Source organism: Oncorhynchus masou, chromosome 21 (assembly GCF_036934945.1).
Source record: "Oncorhynchus masou masou isolate Uvic2021 chromosome 21, UVic_Omas_1.1, whole genome shotgun sequence".
NCBI classification, from domain to species: domain Eukaryota; kingdom Metazoa; phylum Chordata; class Actinopteri; order Salmoniformes; family Salmonidae; genus Oncorhynchus; species Oncorhynchus masou.
The window spans coordinates 51,805,519-51,828,002 of record NC_088232.1 but is presented as its reverse complement, the minus strand read 5'-3'; the positions used below and the strand labels follow the sequence as shown (position 1 = coordinate 51,828,002).

The window sequence follows — 22,484 nt, the reverse complement described above, 5'->3', positions numbered from 1 at the left end:
CAAATGGTTCAGAACTCTGCAGGCGAACTCCTCCCCCACACTGACATCACACTCGTTTTCCTTTAAGCCCCTCCCCCCTTGGTTTCATGGTTTTGTTTCTTCCTGATGTTGTCTTGTTTTCTGTTTAGTTTCCACAATGGTAAAAGCGACATTGAAAATAAGTCCCATGTATTATTATAATAAACAGGGACACTCAATGAATATATATATGGATAAAACATCAAATACATTTAAGTGTTTTTGAAAATAACATACCTGGTTACCTGCATTAAGTACCAACTTCAGTTCAACAAAGGCTTTCTGCAAAACATAAGGCAGATTGTAGTTCTGGACGAGCCTTGTGAACAGAATACACTACAGTATCGTCCACATACTGGTGGAGGTTACAATTTCTTACAAACCAATAGTGTTGATATAGATAGTAAAAAGTACAGGGCCCAAAATTGACACGGGGGGGCACCTTTAGTACTAAAGGAAACTTTATTTAACACCATCAGAAGTGTCCTCTCGGTCAGGTTGTTTTCAAACCAAATGCAGGTTGCCTGACCCAGGCCAATTTTTGAGTAGGCAAGTCAGTTAAGAACAAATTCTTATTTTCAATGACAGTCTAGGAACAGTGGGTTAACTGCCTTGTTCAGGGGCAGAACGACAGAATTTTACCTGGTCAGCTCGGGGATTCGATCTTGCAACCTTTCGATTACTAGTCCAACGCTCTACCTGCCGCCAAAATTGGTCAACACAATCGAAATACTTCCACAGGTCTATAAAAAGGGCAGCACAATGTAATTTTACAATGTAATCGATCAGCAAAGACGTAGCAGATATAGTGCTATGACGAACACTTAACTGATTCAATGAGGTGAAGCACTTCTCACAGTCAGGACAAGAGTACGACTTCTCTCCTGTACTTATTCGCTGGTGGTGTTCGAAGGTACCCACATTCAGAACATTGATAAGGCTTTTTTTTCCTGCATGCACTCTCTTATGAACGGTTTGATGACTTGGTGAGGTGAAATCCTTCCCCACAGTTAGAGCAGGAGTAAGGTTTTTCTCCTGTGTGTTTTACTTGTTAAGGTTCAGGCTGTCCAGATGAGATTCTTCCACACTTGTCAGATCATTAGTAAGGCTTCTCCCCTGTGTGCACTCTGATGTAGCGTTAGATTGCTTGATGTGGTGAAGCATTTCCCACAGTCAGAACAGCAGTAAGGTTTCTCTCCAGAATGTTTCCGCAGGTGTCTTTCAAGATATGATGGGAATGGGAAACTCTTCCCACAGTCAGAGCAGGAGTAAGGCTTCTCCCCTGTGTGAGTTATCCGATGAGAGGTTAGATGACTTGATGTTGTGAAGCATTTCCCACAGTCGGAGCAGGAGTACGGTTTCTCTCCAGAATGTTTCCGCAGGTGTATTTCAAGATATGATGGGAATGGGAAACTCTTCTCACAGTGAGGACAGCGGTGAGGCTTCTCTCCAGTGTGTGTTCGCTGGTGCACATTCAAGCCACTCAGTTGAGAGAAACTCATCCCACAGACAGAGCAGGAATAAGGCTTCTCTCCAGAATGTTTTCGCATGTGTCTTTCAAGATATGATGGGAATGGGAAACTCTCCTTACACTGAGGACAGTGGTGAGGCTTCTCTCCAGTGTGTGTTCGCTGGTGCACATTCAAGCCACTCAGTTGAGAGAAACTCATCCCACAGACAGAGCAGGAATAAGGCTTTTCTCCAGAATGTTTACGCAGATGTCTTTCAAGATATGATGGGAATGGGAAACTCTCCTCACAGTGAGGACAGTGGTGAGGCTTCTCTCCAGTGTGTGATCGCTGGTGCACATTCAAGCCACTGCGTTGAGAGAAACTCATCCCACAGACAGAGCAGGAATAAGGCTTCTCTCCTGAATGTTTTCGCAGGTGTCTTTCAAGATATGATGGGAATGGGAAACTCTCCTCACAGTGAGGACAGTGATGAGGCTTCTCTCCAGTGTGTGTTCGCTGGTGCACATTCAAGCCACTCAGTTGGGAGAAACTCATCCCACAGTCAGAGCAAGAGTAAGGCTTCTCTCCGGAATGTTTTCGCACGTGTCTTTCAAGATATGAAAGAAACGGGAAACTCTTCTCACAGTGAGGACAGCGGTGAGACCTCTTCACTTTGCTCACTTTCCGACGATGCTTGACTGAAGCAGGAAATGTCTCAACTTGGTCAGAGGAGTTCGGGGTCTCTCCTGTGTAAAAATGACAACAGAAGATCAAGTGAGCTGGTGAAACACAAATGCTTAATTTTTCTCATCAAATTAAAAGAAAGCAATGTGCCCAATAAAGCAGTCCTGAAATTAGTTACTTACAGTAGGTTTCTGTACTTTGGAACTAATGAGCAATCATTTTGACTGCAACATTCTAACAGTGTAATTTAATCAATTTCATATATGCTTTCACAATAACAACTTGGTTGTGTTTATGAACGTCTAAGGTAACATTAAAATATATTTTACTTTATTTCAAGCACAATAGCGTATTCCTTTGTTTGTCAACTCTGTAGGAAACAAAACCACTAAAAACATGTGTTAAATCAATTTAATTCATGGAGTGCACTTTTGGTATGACTACGAAACAAAGTGTGTGACTGTGTGTGTGTTGGAACAAGGTAAAAGCTTGTTTTTATAACGACAAAAACAAAATGCCCAAGATGCGCAGTCAAATGATAAACAATTTCCCGCTCACACAGTGTACTTTAAGCAGGTTAGAGTAGACTGATAGACCTGCTTGGATTGGGTGGACTGATATTAGGTTACATACCATTTTGAGATTTATAATTAGAAGATGCGCCTAGTTTCCTGAAGCGGGTCACATGTCACGGGTCACAACTTCACAGAAGAGCTGTTTGAACGTCAACTTTTTTTGGGGGTAAGAAATTCCTTCTTGAACGTGGACTTTCATGTGCCTTAAACTTGTATGCCATCTGTAAATACGAATAAAATTGGTAAATTATGAGCCTAGTTGGTTAAGCCACAGAAAAAGAACCGCAACCTTCCCGCTAGCCATGATTGGCTGAGGTAATAAGTGGGCTGGACATGCCGAGAGATGAGTTTGGATTGGATTTGCATTTGAGCTGGTCAGTATGTGAAGGTAATCCTGTCTAACGCGGCTTTAAAATAAAATGTATTGTTTATTAAAACTTAGACTATGCAAGTATCCATTTCAATAGAACGTCACCACAACAACTATTTCAGGACACTCTCGTCTGAGTACAAGAGCGCAGAATAACGCTAGAGGGGATGGCTTTTTATGACGTTTTACTGGCTCCTAACCGGCTGTGCTATTTTGTTCCATCTTTTCGCATTGTTTAACTTATTTTGTACCTAAAGTTGCTGCTACCGTCGCTTATGACCAAAAATAACTTCTGGACATCAGGACCAGCGATTACTCACCTCGAACTGGAAGAATAATGTTTCTTTAAAAACAGTCGGGCGGGAAGGATATACTGCTTTCTCAGGAACGGGCCCAAATCCCTGTCATTTGCGATGGCAAAAAAAGGGGGCGGAGGTCGGGCTGCCTTCGGAGAATTCGTAGGCGAGTGAGTAAACTCCCACTGCCATCCTTTCTATTGGCCAACGTGCAATCATTGGAAAATTAAAATGGATGTCGTACGATCAAGATTACACAACCAACGGGACGTTAACAACTGCAATATCTTATATTTCACTGAGTCGTGGCTGAACGACGACAGATAATATTGAGCTGGCGGGATTTTCTATGCACCGGCAGGACAGAAAAGCTTTCTGGTAAGACGAGGGGTGTTTGTTTATTTGTCAATAACAGCTGGTGTGCGATGTCTAATATTAAGAGAGTACCTTATGATAAGCTGTAGACCAACCTATCTACCAAGAGTTCTCATCTATATTATTCGTAGCCGTCTATTTACCACCACACACCGATGCTGCCACTAAGACTGCACTCAACCAGCTGTTGAAGGCCATAAACAAACAAGAAAATGCTCATCCAGAAGCGGCACCCCTAGTGGCCGCGAACTTTAATGCAGGCAAACTTAAATCCATTTTACCTCATTTCTACCAGCATGTCACATGTGCAGCCAGAGGAGAAAAAAAAACTCTAGATAACCCAGCAGCGAGCTTCCCAGTGACACAAGCCTACCAGATGAGCTAAATGCCTTTTATGCTCGCTTCGAGGAAAGCATCACTGAAGCATGCATGAGAGCACCAGCTGTTCTTAACTGTGTGATAACACTCTCGGTAGCTGATGTGAGCAAGACCTTTAAATCAGGTCAATATTCACAAAGCCACGGGGCCAGATGGATAACCAGGATGTGTACTCAAAGCATGCACGGACCAACTGGCAAGTGTCTTCACTGACATTTAACATCTCCCTGTCCTCTCTCTGTAATACCTACATGTTTCAAGCAGACCACCATAGTCCCTGTAACCAAGAACACTAAGGTAACCTGCCAAAATGATTTTCGCCCCGTAGCACTCACGTCAGCAGCCATGAAGTGCTTTGAAAGGCTGGTCATGGCTCACATCAACAGCATCCTCCCAGATACCCTAAACCTACTCCAATTTGCATACCACTCAAACAGATCCACAGATGACACAATCACACTCCACACTGCCCTTTCTCACCTGGACAAAAGGAACACCTATGTGAGAATGCTGTTCATAGACTACAGCTCATAGTTCAACACCATAGTGCCCACAAAGCTCATCACTAAGCTAAGGACCCTGGGACTAAACACCTCCCTCTGCCACTGGATCCTGGACTTCATGACGGGCCGCACCCAGGTGGTGAGGGTAGGTAACAACACATCCGCCATTCTGATCCCCTCCTGTACTCCTTGTTACCCACGACTGCGAGGCCAAACACAACTCCAACACCAAGTTTGCTGACAGCACAAGTGGTAGGCCTGATCACAGACAACGATGAGACAGCCTATAGTGAGGTCAGAGACCTGGCAGTGTGGTGCCAGGACAACAACCTCTCCCTCAATGTGAGCAAGACAAAGGAGCTGATTGTGGACTACAGGAAAAGATGGGCCGAACAGGCCCCCAATAACATCGACGGGGCTGTAATGGAGCGGGTTGAGAGTTAAGTTCCTTGGTGTCCACATCACCAACGAACTATCAGGGTCCAAGACAGTTGTGAAGAGGGCACGACAACACCTTTTCCCCCTCAGGAGACTGAAAAGATTTGACATGGGTCCCCAGATCCTCAAAGTTCTACAGCTGCACCATCGAGAGCATCCTGACTGGTTGCATCAACGCCTGGTATGGTAACTGCTCGGCGTCTGAGCTTAAGGCGCTACAGAGGGTAGTGCGTACAGCCCAGTACATCACTGTGGCCAAGTTTCCTGCCATCCAGGACCTATAGAATAGGCCGTGTCCGAGGAAAGGCCATACCATTTTCAGAGACTCCTGTCAGCCAAGTCAGACTGTTCTCTCTGCTTCCGCCCGGCAAGCGGTACCGGAGTGCCAAATCTAGGACTAAAAGGCTCCTTAACAGCTTCTACCCCAAGGCATAAGTCTGCTGAAGAATTAAGCAAATGGCCACTGGAATATTTACATCGACCCCCCCCCCCCCACACACACACACACACACACTTGTTTTTTACACTGCTGTTTATCTATGCATCGTCACTTCACCCCTACCTAAATTGCCTTGACTAACTTCTGCCCCCACACATTAACTCTATACCGGTACCCCCCCTAATTATTTTTTACATTATTTTGTAAATATTTTAACTCTTTCTTGAACTGCCCTCTTGGTTAAGGGCTTGTAAGAATTTCATGGTTATGTCTACACACGTTGTATTCGGTGCATATGACAAAGTTTGATTTGAATTTACGAACATCCAACACCTGAATATGGAATTGACCATTTTTAAGACCTTCCTCTGACACCGTCTGGTATAGAGGTCCTGGATGATGTACTGGTGATGTACTGGGCCGTTTGCACGACACTCTGTAGTGCCTTGCGGTCGGAGGTAGAGCAGTTGCCGTACCAGGCAGTGATGCAACCAGTCAGGATGCGCTCGATGTTGCAGCTGTAAAACGTTTGAGGATCTGAGGACCCATGACAAATCTTTTTAGTCTCCTGAGGGGGAATAGGTTTTTGTCGTGCCCTCTTCATGACTGTCTTGGTGTGTTTGGACCAAGATAGTTTGTTGGCGATGCGGACACCAAGGAACTTGAAGCACTCAAACTGCTCCACTACAGCCCCGTCGATGAGAATGGGGGCGTGCTCGGTGCTCCTTTTCCTGTAGTCCACAATCATCTCCTTAGTCTTGGTTATGTTGAGGGATAGGTTGTTATTCTGGCACCATCAAATTATATTTGTCACATACACATGAGTAGCAGATGTTAATGCGAGTGTAGCGAAATGCTTGGGCTTCTAGTTCCAACCATGCAGTAATATCTAACAAGTAATCTAACCTAACAATTTCACAACAACTACCTTATACACACACAAGTGTAAAGGAATTAATAAAAATATATGAATGAGCGATGGCCGAACGGTATAGAGTACAGTATATACATGAGATGAGTAATGTAGGGTATGTAAACATATACAATGGCTAGTGATACATTTATTACATCAATGTTTCATTATTAAAGTGGCTAGAGATGAGTCAGTATGTTGGCAGCAGCCACGCAATGTTAGTGATGGCTGTTTAACAGTCTGATGGCCTTGAGATAGAAGCTGTTTCAGTCTCTCGGTCCCAGCTTTGAAGCACCTGTACTGACCTCGCCTTCTGGATGATTGCGGGGTGAACAGGCAGTGGCTCGGGTGGTTGTTGTCCTTGATGATCTTTTTGGCCTTCCTGTGACATCAGTGGTGTAGGTGTCCTGGAGGGCAGGTAGTTTGCCCCCGGTGATGCGTTGTGCAGACCTCATTACCCTCTGGAGAGCTTTACGGTTGTGGGTGGAGCAGTTGCCGTACCAGGCGGTGATACAGCCCAACAGGATGCTATCGATTGTGCATCTGAAAAAGTTTGAGTGTTTTTGGTGACAAGCCGAATTTCTTCAGCCTCCTGAGGTTGAAGAGGCGCTGCTGCACCTTCTTCACCACGCTGTCTGTGTGGGTGGACCATTTCAGTTTGTCCGTGATGTGTACGCCGAGGAACTTAACTCTCCACCCTTTCCACTACTGTTCCATCGATGTGGATGGGGGGGGGGGGGTGTTCCCTCTGCTGTTTCCTGAAGTCCACGATCATCTCCTTTCTTTGGTTGACGGTGAGCGTGAGGTTATTTTCCTGACACCACACTCCGAGGGCCCTCATCTCCTCGTTGTTGTTGGTAATCAAGCCTACCACTGTAGTGTTGTCTGCAAACTTGATGATTGAATTGGAGGCATGCATGGCCACACAGTCATGGGTGAACAGGGAGTACAGGAGAGGGCTGAGAACACACCCTTGTGGGGCCCCAGTGTTGTGGATCAGCGGATGGAGATGTTGTTACCTACCCTCACCACCTGGGGGCAGCCTGTCAGGAAGTCCAGTACCCAGTTGCACAGGGCGGGGTCGAGACCCAGGGTCCAGAGCTTGATGACGAGTTGAGGCTACTATGGTGTTAAATGCTGAGCTGTAGTTGATGAACAGCATTCTCACATAGGTATTCCTCTTGTCCAGATGGGTTAGGGCAGTGTGCAGTGTGGTTGCGATTGTGTCGTCTGTGGACCTATTGGGGCAGTAAGCAAATTGGAGTGGGTCTAGGGCAGGGGTGTCAAAGTCAAATGGACGGAGGGCCAAATAAAAAATTTAGCTACAAGCCGAGGGCCGGATTGTTCGAATGTTCATTGAAAAATTTTTAAATGACGCATATAGTCTAGTGAACCTAATTGAACCTACTGAAAACCTAACAAATATATTCCAATATGATCAGATAAATAAAGCAATATTTTCTTATGGCTCTGTCAGTAATCTTTAATTTTCAACAGACACAAAAGACAAATTTCCTTTATATAAAAATCCCCATAACATGAACATCAGGCACCATCAGTAGCCTATATTTTCTATTTTAGCAAAAGTGGGCTAAATTTACTTCAAAGAAAAAAACAATAATAGCAATTTTCTATCATCCACTGCTGAAATATTTTTAAAATATAGTTGGATTGAAATACAATAAAATAAAGTGCAAAAAACTGGCCTTGACAGCAGCCTGGCCTGTGATTTGGCTTTTTTGAACAGAGCCTGTCGAGATTTGGGCCTCGTTTTAATTCCTCTGCCTTTTGTAGCCTTTGTTCCATGTCCATATTCTTGTTTTTGTCCGCGTGTTTCGTTTCATAATGTCGTTCAGATTATACAGTACCGCCACACTCTCCACACAGAAGACACACAGGTTTTCCAGCTACCTCCGTGAACATATACTCCGACTCCCACCTTGTTTGAAACCCCCGGTTCTCAGTGTCCACCTTCCGTTTTGCCATTTTTGATGGGTATCTGAAAGTTAATTTTACTGTGATGCTGGGTGCCAATAAATATTGAAATGAAGCAGCCTGTCAGTGCGGTTGCATTGTGGGAAATGTAGTATTGGTGCGTGTAAAAGATCTGCGGGCTGCCGGCTTGCTGCGGTCTGCGGGCCGGTTCTAATAATAAATCAAGATCATCCCAGGGGCCATAAAAAACCTTCTTGGATGTGGGTCTATGTGGTCTAGGGTGTCAGGTAGGATGGAGATGATATGGTCCTTGACTAGTCTCTCAAAGCACAAAAAGTATTTAGTCAGCCACCAATTGTGCAAGTTCTCCCACTTAAAGATGAGGCCTGTAATGTTTATCATAGGTACAATTCAAATATGACAGACAAAATGAGAGAAGAAAAAAAATCCAGAAAATCACATTGTAGGACTTTTAATGAATTTACTTGCAAATTATGGTGGACAATAAGTATTTTGTCAATAACAAAAGTTTCTCAATACTTTTATATACCCTTTGTTGGCAATGACCGGTATTTTGGCCCATTCCTCCATGCAGATCTCCTCTAGAGCAGTGATGTTTTGGGGCTGTTGCTGGGCAACATGGACTTTCAATTCCCTCCAAAGATTTTCTATGGGGTTGAGATCTGGAGACTGTCTAGGTCACTCCAGGACCTTGAAATGCTTCTTACGAAGCCACTCCGTTGTCCGGGCGGTGTTTTTGGGATCATTGTCATGCTGAAAGACCCAGCCACGTTTCATCTTCAATGCCCTTGCTGAAAAATCTCACGATACATGGCCCAATTCATTCTTTCCTTTACACGGATCAGTTGTCCTGGTCCCTTTGCAAAAAAACAGCCCCAAAGCCTGATGTTTCTACCCCCATACTTCACAGTAGGTATGGTGTTCTTTGGATGCAACTCAGCATTCTTTGTCCTCCAAACACGACGAGTTGAGTTTTCACCAAAAAGTTATATTTTGGTTTCATCTGACCATATGACATTCTAACAATTTTCTTCTGGATCATCTAAATGCTCTCTAGCAAACTTCAGATGGGCCTGGACATGTACTGGCTTAAGCAGGGGGACACATCTGGCACTGCAGGATTTAAGTCCCTGGCGGCGTAGTGTGTTACTGATGGTAGGCTTTGTTACTTTGGTCCCAGCTCTCTGCAGGTCATTCACTAGGTCCCCCGTGTGGTTCTGGGATTTTTTGCTCACCGTTCTTGTGATCATTTTGACCCCACGGGGTGAGATCTTGCGTGGAGCCCCAGATCAAGGGAGATTATCAGTGGTCTTTTATGGCTTCCATTTCCTAATATTTGCTCCCACAGTTGATTTCTTCAAACCAAGCTGCTTACCTATTGCAGATTCAGTCTTCCCAGCCTGGTGCAGGTCTACAACTTTGCTTCTGATGTCCTTTGGCAGCTCTTTGGTCTTGGCCATAGTGGAGTTTGGAGTGTTTGAGGTTGTGGACAGGTGTCTTTTATACTGATAACAAGTTCAAACAGGTGCCATTAATACAGGTAACGAGTGGAGGACAGAGGAGCCTCTTAAAGAAGAAGTTACAGGTCTGTGAGAGCCAGAAATCTTGCTTGCTTGTAGGTGACCAAATACTTATATTCCACCATAATTTGCAAATAAATTCATTAAAAATCCTACAATGTGATTTTCTGGATTTTGTTTTTCAAATTCTGTCATAGTTGAAGTGTACCTATGATGAAAATTACAGGCTTCTCATCTAAGTGGGAGAACTTGCACAATTGGTGGCTGACTAAATACTTTTTTGCCCCACTGTATATCCAATAGTTCTTCCCGACTGTATGTAATAAAACCTAATATTTCCTGGGGTAACAATGTAAGAAATAACACATAAAAAAAATACTGCATAGTTTCCTAGGAACGTAAAGCGAGGCGGCCATCTCTGTCAGCGCCAAGTCTCTGACCTCCTCCCTATAGGCTGTCTCATTTACATTACATTTAAGTCATTTAGCAGACGCTCTTATCCAGAGCGACTTACAAATTGGACTCGTCGTTGATCAGGCCTACTGCTGTTGTGTCGTCTACACACTTAATGGTGTTGCAGTCGTGGGTGAACAGGGAGTGCAGGAGAGAACTGAGCACGCACCCCTGCGAGGCTCCAGTGTTGAGGCTCAGCATGGCAGATGTTTTGCTACCTACCCTTACCACCTGGGGGTGGCCCATCAGGAAGTCCAGGATCCAGTTGCAGAGGGAGGTGTTTAGTCCCAAGATTCTTAGCTTAGTGATAAGCTTGGAGGGCACTATGGTGTTGAACGCTGAGCTGTAGTCAATGAACAGCATTCTCACGTAGGTGTTTCTTCTGTCCAGTTGGGGAAGGGCAATGTGGAGTGCAATAGAGATTGCATCATCTGTGGATCTGTTTGAGCAGTATGCAAATTGGAGTGGGTCTAGGGTTTCTGGGATAATGGAGTTAATGTGCCATTACCAGCCTTTTCAAAGCACTTCATGCCTACGGACGTGAGTGCTACGGGTCTGTAGTCATTTAGGCAGGTTACCTTAGTCCCTGTGCCCAATAACATAATGGTGGTCTGCTTGAAGCAATGTTGTTTTAGACTCAATCAGGGACATGTTGAAAATGTCAGTGAAGACACCTGCCAGTTGGTCAGCGCTTGCTCTAAGAACACGTCCTGATAATCCGTCTGGCCCTGTGTCCTTGTGTATGTTGACCTGTTTAAAGGTCTTACTCACGCCGGCTACGGAGAGCGTGATCACACAGTCATCCAGAGCTGCTGATGCTCTCATGCATGCCTCAGTGTTATTTGGCTCGTCTGGTTTGCTCGTGTCACTGGGCAGCTCGCGGCTGTGCTTCCCTTTGTAGTCTGTAATAGTTGGCAGACTCTGTCACATCTGACATGCATTAGAGCCGTTGTAGTACGATTCAATCTTAGCCCTGTATTGACGCTTCGCCTGTTTGATGTTTCGTCAGAGGGCATAGCAGGATTTCTTATAAGCTTCCAGGTTAGAGTCCCGCACCTTGAAAGCGGCAACTCTAGCCTTTAGCTCAGCGCGGATGTTGCCTGTAATCCATGGCTTCTGGTTGGGGTATGTACGTACAATCACTGTGGGGACGACGTCTTCGATGCACTTATTGATCAAGGCGGGGACTGATGTGGTGTACTCCTCACTGCCATCAGAAGAATCCCAGAACATATTCCAGTCTCGCAAAACATCATTGTATACATAACACTACCTCATCTATCACTGATAGTGATATTGTTTGTACTGTATATTATTTATATTGACAATATCTATTTCTACTATGCAATATTTATAAAATGTTTTTATCTGGACACTGTTTAACTGGAATTGTTCCTTATTGTAGGCTACTACTTTTAGTCTTAATCTTTACTACACTACTCACTGTTGAGCACATGACCTCACATGTGAATCCTTAAAGAGATGGGTGGGGCTAAGGCTTAAGAAGGTGTGATTAATGCCGAATGGGTGTCGACAAAGGAGAGCTCTCCAGGAGGTATCAAAGCATTCAAAGGCCATTTTCTCAAAAGTGAGTTTACAAGGTTATCAACTTTCAAAGCAGAATTACTTTCCCATTGGTCCTCAACTGTAGTGTATGATATACAATGTTGTAGCTCTACTTTTATCCAATGTAAAAAAATATATTATAATAATCCATTTCAAATGTTGTTTCATAAGACCGATTTGAGCTGGGTCGGTCACATGTACCAATACAATAGAATGGACTATCTTGTTCTTCATTCACAATTGGAGATTCCATAATTATGCATTGTTCACTTTAGCGCTTATAGTGTTGAAGGCCCACTCCAGCCTCCCTAGAGCCTAATGTAGCACCTGATTTCATTAGCAATAGCACCCCAATAGGTGATCCAGGTGTACTCCGACTTAGCACAAATGTGTGTGTGTGTGTGTGTGTGTGGGGGGGGTCACATCAGTTCTTCTTAAGAGCTGATCTGATTTGTAAAAATTAGTAGAAAAATATCTGAATTCGGCTGCTGTTTCGGGCCATTTGTTATCAAGTGGCCACTGGTTGGTGGGGGCAGCAGGTATTCTAGTGGCTAGAGCGTTGGGCCAGTAACCGAAAGGTTGCTGGATCTAATCCCAGAGCTGGTAAAAATCTATCATTCTGCCCCTAAACAAGGCAGTTAACCAACTGTTCCCCGGAAGGCCGTCATTGTAAGAATTTCTTAACTGACTTGCCTAGTTAAAAATTTTTAAAGGCGCAATTGTCCTACATTGCCCCTCTATTGTTCTCGCAAGAAAGAGGGGAAACCAATGATATCAGACCACCTCCTTGAATTGCCTAACTCTTATATTTTGCAATTGTTTAAAAAAAATCAAATAAAAACTATTTTGCTCAAAACCTCAAATGCACTGCATTTACAAGCATTTTGCTACACCCGCAATAACATCTGCTAAACATGTGTATGCGACCAATAAAATGTGATTTGACTTGGAATGTCTTTTTTTTTCCCCATAGGATTTTTTTTTTAATGTTTTTATTTTTTATTTTTTTTAATAGCTGTAGTTGGACTTTTAAACTGTGACATCAACTAATGTGTTCCTGGATCCTGACGGGCCTAAAAAACTAGATCAAACCTGCTCTTACCATGATCAGATTCCCCAAAGTCATCCTTCTCCTCTTCTTTAAAGGTGACATTCTGCCCAAGCGTTTGACTGCTGTCTGCCACCTTCACTGGCGCCATCTCTGGACTCTCTTCTGTGTAAATGAGAACAAGGAAAAGGTTCAACTACGTTAACTTGCATTGACTTGAGGAAATAAAATGGATACTAAAACCATGTGGCAAAGTGGTTGGCGAGCAACTAAATAACCCAAGTATGTCCTTTGAAAATGCATGGTGTCCCAACCCCAGGTGTCCTAACCCCAGCCCCAGGTGTCCCAGCCCCAGGTGTTCCAGCCCCAGGTGTCCCAGACCCAGCCCCAGGTGTCCCAACACCAGGCGTCCCAGCCCCAGGCGTCCCAGCCCCAGGCGTCCCAGCCCCAGGTGTCCTAACCCCAGCCCCAGGTGTCCTAACCCCAACCCCAGGCGTCCCAACCCCAGCCGTCCTAATCCCAACCCCAGGTGTGCTCACCCCAGCCCCAGGTGTCCCAACCCCAGGCGTCCTAACACCAGGTGTGCTAACCCCAGCCCCAGGCGTCCCAACCCCAGGCGTCCCAACCCCAACCCCAAGTGTGCTAACCCCAGCCCCAAGTGTGCTAACCCCAGCCCCAGGCGTCCCAACCCCAGGCGTCCCAACCCCAACCCCACGTGTGCTAACCCCAACCCCACGTGTGCTAACCCCAACCCCAAGTGTGCTAACCCCAGCCCCAGGCGTCCCAGCCCCAGGCGTCCCAGCCCCAGGCGTCCCAGCCCCAGGCGTCCTACTCCCAGCCCCAGCCCCAGCAGCCGTCCCAGCCCCCCCAACTCCAGGCATCCTAACTCCAGGCGTCCCAACCCCAGGCGTCCCAATCCCGGCCCCAGGTGTCCCAAACCTAGGCGTTCTAACCCCAACCACAGGCGTCCTAACCCCAGGCGCCCTAACCCCAACCCCAGATGTGCCAGCCCCAGGTGACCCAGCCCCAGGTGTCCTAACCCAAGGCCCAGGTGTCCTAAACACAGGCATCCCAACCCCAGGCGTCCCAACCCCAGGTGTCCTAATCCCAGCCCCAGGCGTCCCAACCCCAAACGTCCCAACCCCAGGCGTCCCAGCCCCAGGTGTCCTAACCCCAGGCGTACCAGCCCCAGGTGTCCTAACCCCAGGTGTCCTAACCCCAGCCCCAGGTGTCCTAACCCCAGCCGTCCTAACCCCAGCCCCAGGTGTCCTAACCCCAGGTGTCCTAACCCCAGCCCCAGGTGTCCTAACCCCAGCCCCAGGCGTCCCAGGCCCAGGTGTCCTAACCCCAAGAGTCCCAGCCCCAGCCCCAGGCGTCCTAACCCCAGCCCCAGGCATGCCAGCCCCAGGTGTCCCAACCCCAGGCGTCCTAACCCCAGCCCCAGGTGTCCTAGCCCCAGGTGTCCTAACCCCAGCCCCAGGTGTCCTAACCCCAAGAGTCCTAGCCCCAGGCGTCCTAGCCCCAGGCGTCCTAACCCCAGTCCCAGGTGTCCTAATCCCAGCCCCAGGCGTCCCAACCCCAGGCGTCCTAACCCCAGCCCCATGTGTCCTAACCCCAGCCCCATGTGTCCTAACCCCGGCCCCAGGCGTCCCAGCCCCAGGCGTCCCAGCCCCAGGCGTCCCAGCCCCAGGCGTCCCAGCCCCAGGCGTCCTAATCCCAACACCAGGCGTCCCAACACCAGGCGTCCTAACACAAACCCCAGGCGTCCTAACCCCAACCCCAACCCCAGGCGCCCCAGCCCCAGGTGTCCTAACCCCTGGCGTCCCAGCCCCAGGTGTCTTAATCCCAGGTCCGGGTGTCCTAATTCCCAGCCCCAGGCATCCCAGCCCCAGGTGTCCTAGCCCCAGGTGTCCTAGCCCCAGGTGTCCTAGCCCCAGGTGTCTTAATCCCAGGTGTCTTAACCCCAGCCCCAGGTGTCTTAATCCCAGGTGTTTTAACCCCAGCCCCAGGTGTCCTAATGCCAGGTGTCTTAACCCCAGCCCCAGGTGTTTTAACCCCAGGTGTCCTAACCCCAGCCCCAGGTGTTTTAACCCCAGGTGTCCTAACCCCAGTCCCAGGTGTCCTAAGTGAAAAATAAGATAACATCTTAAAAATAATGTAACCAATCTGTCTCTGACTAAAAGTACGAAAATATGAAACCCAGCAGACACTTTGGCCCTTGAGAACCAGAACAACACTGGAGTAACAGCTGTTGAGACGTCCGGGTGTAATCATTAGTGCACACGGTAGCAAACAGTTTGGCCTGATGCAGATCATTTTGCAATGGAAACCGTTTATTCAAGGAACCAAACGGAAGTAAACAGAAGCAAACGTAACAAAACAGGGAGGGACCTGCCTGAAATGTGTCCAATAGAAACTAATTTACATTGCAGAACGTTTTAGAGTAATTTTATTTGCCTCTAAACGTAAAGTTCTGAGCAATTCTTTTTTTTAACATAAAATATTGTAAAAGCACCAACAATTCAGCTCCAAGTGATTTTAATTTTGGAAATATGTTACAGTATATCTCTATAATGCATGGGAATTCCTTGTATGTGATTGTATATAAACATAAGCAAGGTTTTAGTCATATCTGCTTGGGCTTCTTGCATCAATTTGCGGTCTACAAATTATTTGTAGTTATGTTTCCCTGGCCATCCGCTCAAGAAAATAAAATCATTCCACAGCAGAATCTAGTTGATGATCCCTGAAGTAAACGGTTTCCGTTGCAAAACGTTTTGCAACAGACCAAATGTTTTGCTACAGTCTGGGCCCAACAAATACACTCCTGCCGTCCTACCTTGGTTGCAACCACTGTTGATTAAACCCTGCTCTGTTTACCTGGGTAATCATCCTATCCCCATGATAAACCCTGCTCTGTTACCTGGGTAATCATCACATTCCCATGATAAACCCTGCTCTGTTACCTGGGTAATCATCACATTCCCCATGATAAACCCTGCTCTGTTACCTGGGTAATCATCACATTCCCATGATAAACCCTGCTCTGTTACCTGGGTAATCATCACATTCCCATGATAAACCCTGCTCTGTTACCTGGGTAATCATCCTATCCCCATGATAAACCCTGCTCTGTTACCTGGGTAATCATCACAATCCCATGATAAACCCTGCTCTGTTACCTGGGTAATCATCACAATCCCATGATAAACCCTGCTCTGTTACCTGGGTAATCATCCTATCCCCATGATAAACCCTGCTCTGTTACCTGGGTAATCATCACAATCCCATGATAAACCCTGCTCTGTTACCTGGGTAATCATCACAATCCCATGATAAACCCTGCTCTGTTACCTGGGTAATCATCACAATCCCATGATAAACCCTGCTCTGTTACCTGGGTAATCATCACATTCCCATGATAAACCCTGCTCTGTTACCTGGGTAATCATCACATTCCCCATGATAAACCCTGCTCTGTTACCTGGGTAATCATCACATTCCCATGATAAACCCTGCTCTGTTACCTGGGTAATCATCACATTCCCATGATAAACCCTGCTCTGTTACCTGGGTAATCATCCTATCCCCATGATAAACCCTGCTCTGTTACCTGGGTAATCATCACATTCCCATGATAAACCCTGCTCTGTTACCTGGGTAATCATCACAATCCCATGATAAACCCTGCTCTGTTACCTGGGTAATCATCCTATCCCCATGATAAACCCTGCTCTGTTACCTGGGTAATCATCACAATCCCATGATAAACCCTGCTCTGTTACCTGGGTAATCATCACAATCCCATGATAAACCCTGCTCTGTTACCTGGGTAATCATCACAATCCCATGATAAACCCTACTCTGTTACCTGGGTAATCATCCTATCCCCATGATAAACCCTGCTCTGTTACCTGGGTAATCATCACATTCCCATGATAAACCCTGCTCTGTTACCTGGGTAATCATCACATTCCCATGATAAACCCTGCTCTGTTACCTGGGTAATCATCCTATCCCCATGATAAACCCTGCTCTGTTACCTGGGTAATCATCACATTCCCATGATAAACCCTGCTCTGTTACCTGAGTAATCATCACATTCCCAAGATAAACCCTGCTCTGTTACCTGGGTAATCATCACAATCCCATGATAAACCCTGCTCTGTTACCTGGGTAATCATCACATTCCCATGATAAACCCTGCTCTGTTATCTGGGTAATCATCCTATCCCCATGATAAACCCTGCTCTGTTACCTGGGTAATCATCACATTCCCATGATAAACCCTGCTGTTACCTGGGTAATCATCCTATCCCCATGATAAACCCTGCTCTGTTACCTGGGTAATCATCACATTCCCATGATAAACCCTGCTCTGTTACCTGGGTAATCATCACATTCCCATGATAAACCCTGCTCTGTTACCTGGGTAATCATCACATTCCCATGATAAACCCTGCTCTGTTACCTGGGTAATCATCACATTCCCATGATAAACCCTGCTCTGTTACCTGGGTAATCATCCTATCCCCATGATAAACCCTGCTCTGTTACCTGGGTAATCATCACATTCCCATGATAAACCCTGCTCTGTTACCTGGGTAATCATCACATTCCCATGATAAACCCTGCTCTGTTACCTGGGTAATCATCCTATCCCCATGATAAACCCTCTGTTCTGTTACCTGGATAAACCCTGTACCTGAGTAATCATCATCCTATCCCCATGATAAACCCTGCTCTGTTACCTGGGTAATCATCACATTCCCATGATAAACCCTGCTCTGTTACCTGGGTAATCATCACATTCCCCATGATAAACCCTGCTCTGTTACCTGGGTAATCATCACATTCCCATGATAAACCCTGCTCTGTTACCTGGGTAATCATCACATTCCCATGATAAACCCTGCTCTGTTAACTGGGTAATCATCACATTCCCATGATAAACCCTGCTCTGTTACCTGGGTAATCATCACATTCCCATGATAAACCCTGCTCTGTTACCTGGGTAATCATCACAATCCCATGATAAACCCTGCTCTGTTACCTGGGTAATCATCACATTCCCATGACAAACCCTGCTCTGTTACCTGGGTAATCATCACATTCCCATGATAAACCCTACTCTGTTACCTGGGTAATCTTCACATTCCCATGATAAACCCTGCTCTGTTATCTGGGTAATCATCCTATCCCCATGATAAACCCTGCTCTGTTACCTGGGTAATCATCCTATCCCCATGATAAACCCTGCTCTGTTACCTGGGTAATCATCACATTCCCATGATAAACCCTGCTCTGTTACCTGGGTAATCATCCTATCCCCATGATAAACCCTGCTCTGTTACCTGGGTAATCATCACATTCCCATGATAAACCCTGCTCTGTTACCTGGGTAATCATCACATTCCCATGATAAACCCTGCTCTGTTACCTGGGTAATCATCACATTCCCATGATAAACCCTGCTCTGTTACCTGGGTAATCATCCATCCCCATGATAAACCCTGCTCTGTTACCTGGGTAATCATCACATTCCCATGATAAACCCTGCTCTGTTACCTGGGTAATCATCCTATCCCCATGATAAACCCTGCTCTGTTACCTGGGTAATCATCACATTCCCATGATAAACCCTGCTCTGTTACCTGGGTAATCATCACATTCCCATGATAAACCCTGCTCTGTTACCTGGGTAATCATCCATCCCCATGATAAACCCTGCTCTGTTACCTGGGTAATCATCCTATCCCCATGATAAAACCTGCTCTGTTACCTGGGTAATCATCCTATCCCCATGATAAACCCTGCTCTGTTACCTGGGTAATCATCACAATCCCATGATAAACCCTGCTCTGTTACCTGGGTAATCATCACAATCCCATGATAAACCCTGCTCTGTTACCTGGGTAATCATCACAATCCCATGATAAACCCTGCTCTGTTACCTGGGTAATCATCCTATCCCCATGATAAACCCTGCTCTGTTACCTGGGTAATCATCCTATCCCCATGATAAACCCTGCTCTGTTACCTGGGTAATCATCACAATCCCATGATAAACCCATGATAAACCCTGCTCTGTTACCTGGGTAATCATCCTATCCCCATGATAAACCCTGCTCTGTTACCTGGGTAATCATCACATTCCCATGATAAACCCTGCTCTGTTACCTGGGTAATCATCACATTCCCATGATAAACCCTGCTCTGTTACTGTTACCCCATCCCTGTTGTTACCTGGGTAATCATCACATTCCCCATGATAAACCCTGGTAATCATCACATTCCCATGATAAACCCTGCTCTGTTACCTGGGTAATCATCACATTCCCATGATAAACCCTGCTCTGTTACCTGGGTAATCATCACATCCCATGATAAACCCTGCTCTGTTACCTGGGTAATCATCACATTCCCATGATAAACCCTGCTCTGTTACCTGGGTAATCATCCTATCCCCATGATAAACCCTGCTCTGTTACCTGGGTAATCATCACATTCCCATGATAAACCCTGCTCTGTTACCTGGGTAATCATCACATTCCCATGATAAACCCTGCTCTGTTACCTGGGTAATCATCACATTCCCATGATAAACCCTGCTCTGTTACCTGGGTAATCATCACATTCCCATGATAAACCCTGCTCTGTTACCTGGGTAATCATCCTATCCCCATGATAAACCCTGCTCTGTTACCTGGGTAATCATCACATTCCCATGATAAACCCTGCTCTGTTACCTGGGTAATCATCACATTCCCATGATAAACCCTGCTCTGTTACCTGGGTAATCATCCTATCCCCATGATAAACCCTGCTCTGTTACCTGGGTAATCATCACATTCCCATGATAAACCCTGCTCTGTTACCTGGGTAATCATCCTATCCCCATGATAAACCCTGCTCTGTTACCTGGGTAATCATCACATTCCCATGATAAACCCTGCTCTGTTACCTGGGTAATCATCACATTCCCATGATAAACCCTGCTCTGTTACCTGGGTAATCATCCCCCATATCCCCATGATAAACCCTGCTCTGTTACCTGGGTAATCATCACATTCCCATGATAAACCCTGCTCTGTTACCTGGGTAATCATCCTATCCCCATGATAAACCCTGCTCTGTTACCTGGGTAATCATCACAATCCCATGATAAACCCTGCTCTGTTACCTGGGTAATCATCCAATCCCCATGATAAACCCTGCTCTGTTACCTGGGTAATCATCACAATCCCATGATAAACCCTGCTCTGTTACCTGGGTAATCATCCTATCCCCATGATAAACCCTGCTCTGTTACCTGGGTAATCATCACATTCCCATGATAAACCCTGCTCTGTTACCTGGGTAATCATCACATTCCCATGATAAACCCTGCTCTGTTACCTGGGTAATCATCCTATCCCCATGATAAACCCTGCTCTGTTACCTGGGTAATCATCACATTCCCATGATAAACCCTGCTCTGTTACCTGGGTAATCATCCTATCCCCATGATAAACCCTGCTCTGTTACCTGGGTAATCATCCTATCCCCATGATAAACCCTGCTCTGTTACCTGGGTAATCATCCAATCCCATGATAAACCCTGCTCTGTTACCTGGGTAATCATCACATTCCCATGATAAACCCTGCTCTGTTACCTGGGTAATCATCCTATCCCCATGATAAACCCTGCTCTGTTACCTGGGTAATCATCACATTCCCATGATAAACCCTGCTCTGTTACCTGGGTAATCATCACATTCCCATGATAAACCCTGCTCTGTTACCTGGGTAATCATCCTATCCCCATGATAAACCCTGCTCTGTTACCTGGGTAATCATCACATTCCCATGATAAACCCTGCTCTGTTACCTGGGTAATCATCACATTCCCATGATAAACCCTGCTCTGTTACCTGGGTAATCATCCTATCCCCATGATAAACCCTGCTCTGTTACCTGGGTAATCATCACATTCCCATGATAAACCCTGCTCTGTTACCTGGGTAATCATCCATCCCCATGATAAACCCTGCTCTGTTACCTGGGTAATCATCACAATCCCATGATAAACCCTGCTCTGTTACCTGGGTAATCATCACATTCCCATGATAAACCCTGCTCTGTTACCTGGGTAATCATCCTATTCCCATGATAAACCCTGCTCTGTTACCTGGGTAATCATCACATTCCCATGATAAACCCTGCTCTGTTACCTGGGTAATCATCCTATCCCCATGATAAACCCTGCTCTGTTACCTGGGTAATCATCACATTCCCATGATAAACCCTGCTCTGTTACCTGGGTAATCATCCTATCCCCATGATAAACCCTGCTCTGTTACCTGGGTAATCATCACATCCCCATGATAAACCCTGCTCTGTTACCTGGGTAATCATCACATTCCCATGATAAACCCTGCTCTGTTACCTGGGTAATCATCCTATCCCCATGATAAACCCTGCTCTGTTACCTGGGTAATCATCCTATCCCCATGATAAACCCTGCTCTGTTACCTGGGTAATCATCACATTCCCATGATAAACCCTGCTCTGTTACCTGGGTAATCATCACAATCCCATGATAAACCCTGCTCTGTTACCTGGGTAATCATCACAATCCCATGATAAACCCTGCTCTGTTACCTGGGTAATCATCCAATCCCCATGATAAACCCTGCTCTGTTACCTGGGTAATCATCACAATCCCATGATAAACCCTGCTCTGTTACCTGGGTAATCATCACATTCCCATGATAAACCCTGCTCTGTTACCTGGGTAATCATCACATTCCCATGATAAACCCTGCTCTGTTACCTGGGTAATCATCCTATCCCCATGATAAACCCTGCTCTGTTACCTGGGTAATCATCACATTCCCATGATAAACCCTGCTCTGTTACCTGGGTAATCATCACATTCCCATGATAAACCCTACTCTGTTACCTGGGTAATCATCCTCCCCATCCCTGCTCTGTTACATCATCCTATCCCCATGATAAACCCTACTGTTACCTGGGTAACATCCTATCCCCATGATAAACCCTGCTCTGTTATCTGGGTAATCATCCTATCCCCATGATAAACCCTGCTCTGTTACCTGGGTAATCATCACAATCCCATGATAAACCCTGCTCTGTTACCTGGGTAATCATCCTATCCCATGATAAACCCTGCTCTGTTACCTGGGTAATCATCACATTCCCATGATAAACCCTACTCTGTTACCTGGGTAATCATCCTATCCCCATGATAAACCCTGCTCTGTTACCTGGGTAATCATCCTATCCCCATGATAAACCCTACTGTTACTGTTACCTGGGTAATCATCATCAATCCCATGATAAACCCTGCTCTGTTACCTGGGTAATCATCACATTCCCATGATAAACCCTGCTCTGTTACCTGGGTAATCATCACATCCCATGATAAACCCTGCTCTGTTACCTGGGTAATCATCCTATCCCCATGATAAACCCTGCTCTGTTACCTGGGTAATCATC

The 22,484-nt window shown here is 45.9% G+C and overlaps 1 protein-coding gene across 1 annotated transcript in view; it reads right to left on the bottom strand.

Moving 5' to 3' along the window:
* Positions 1-455: 455 nt before the first annotated feature.
* The window catches only part of LOC135508498 (oocyte zinc finger protein XlCOF6.1-like), a 34,955-nt gene continuing 12,926 nt past the window's right edge, over positions 456-22,484 (bottom strand). The window contains exons 3-4 of the mRNA XM_064928746.1: positions 13,038-13,148; positions 456-2,215 (exon numbers count right to left, since the gene is read on the bottom strand). Coding sequence (XP_064784818.1) covers positions 1,110-2,215; positions 13,038-13,148 — 1,217 coding nt within the window. The 3' untranslated portion in view covers positions 456-1,109. The remainder of the gene's footprint in view (positions 2,216-13,037; positions 13,149-22,484) is intronic.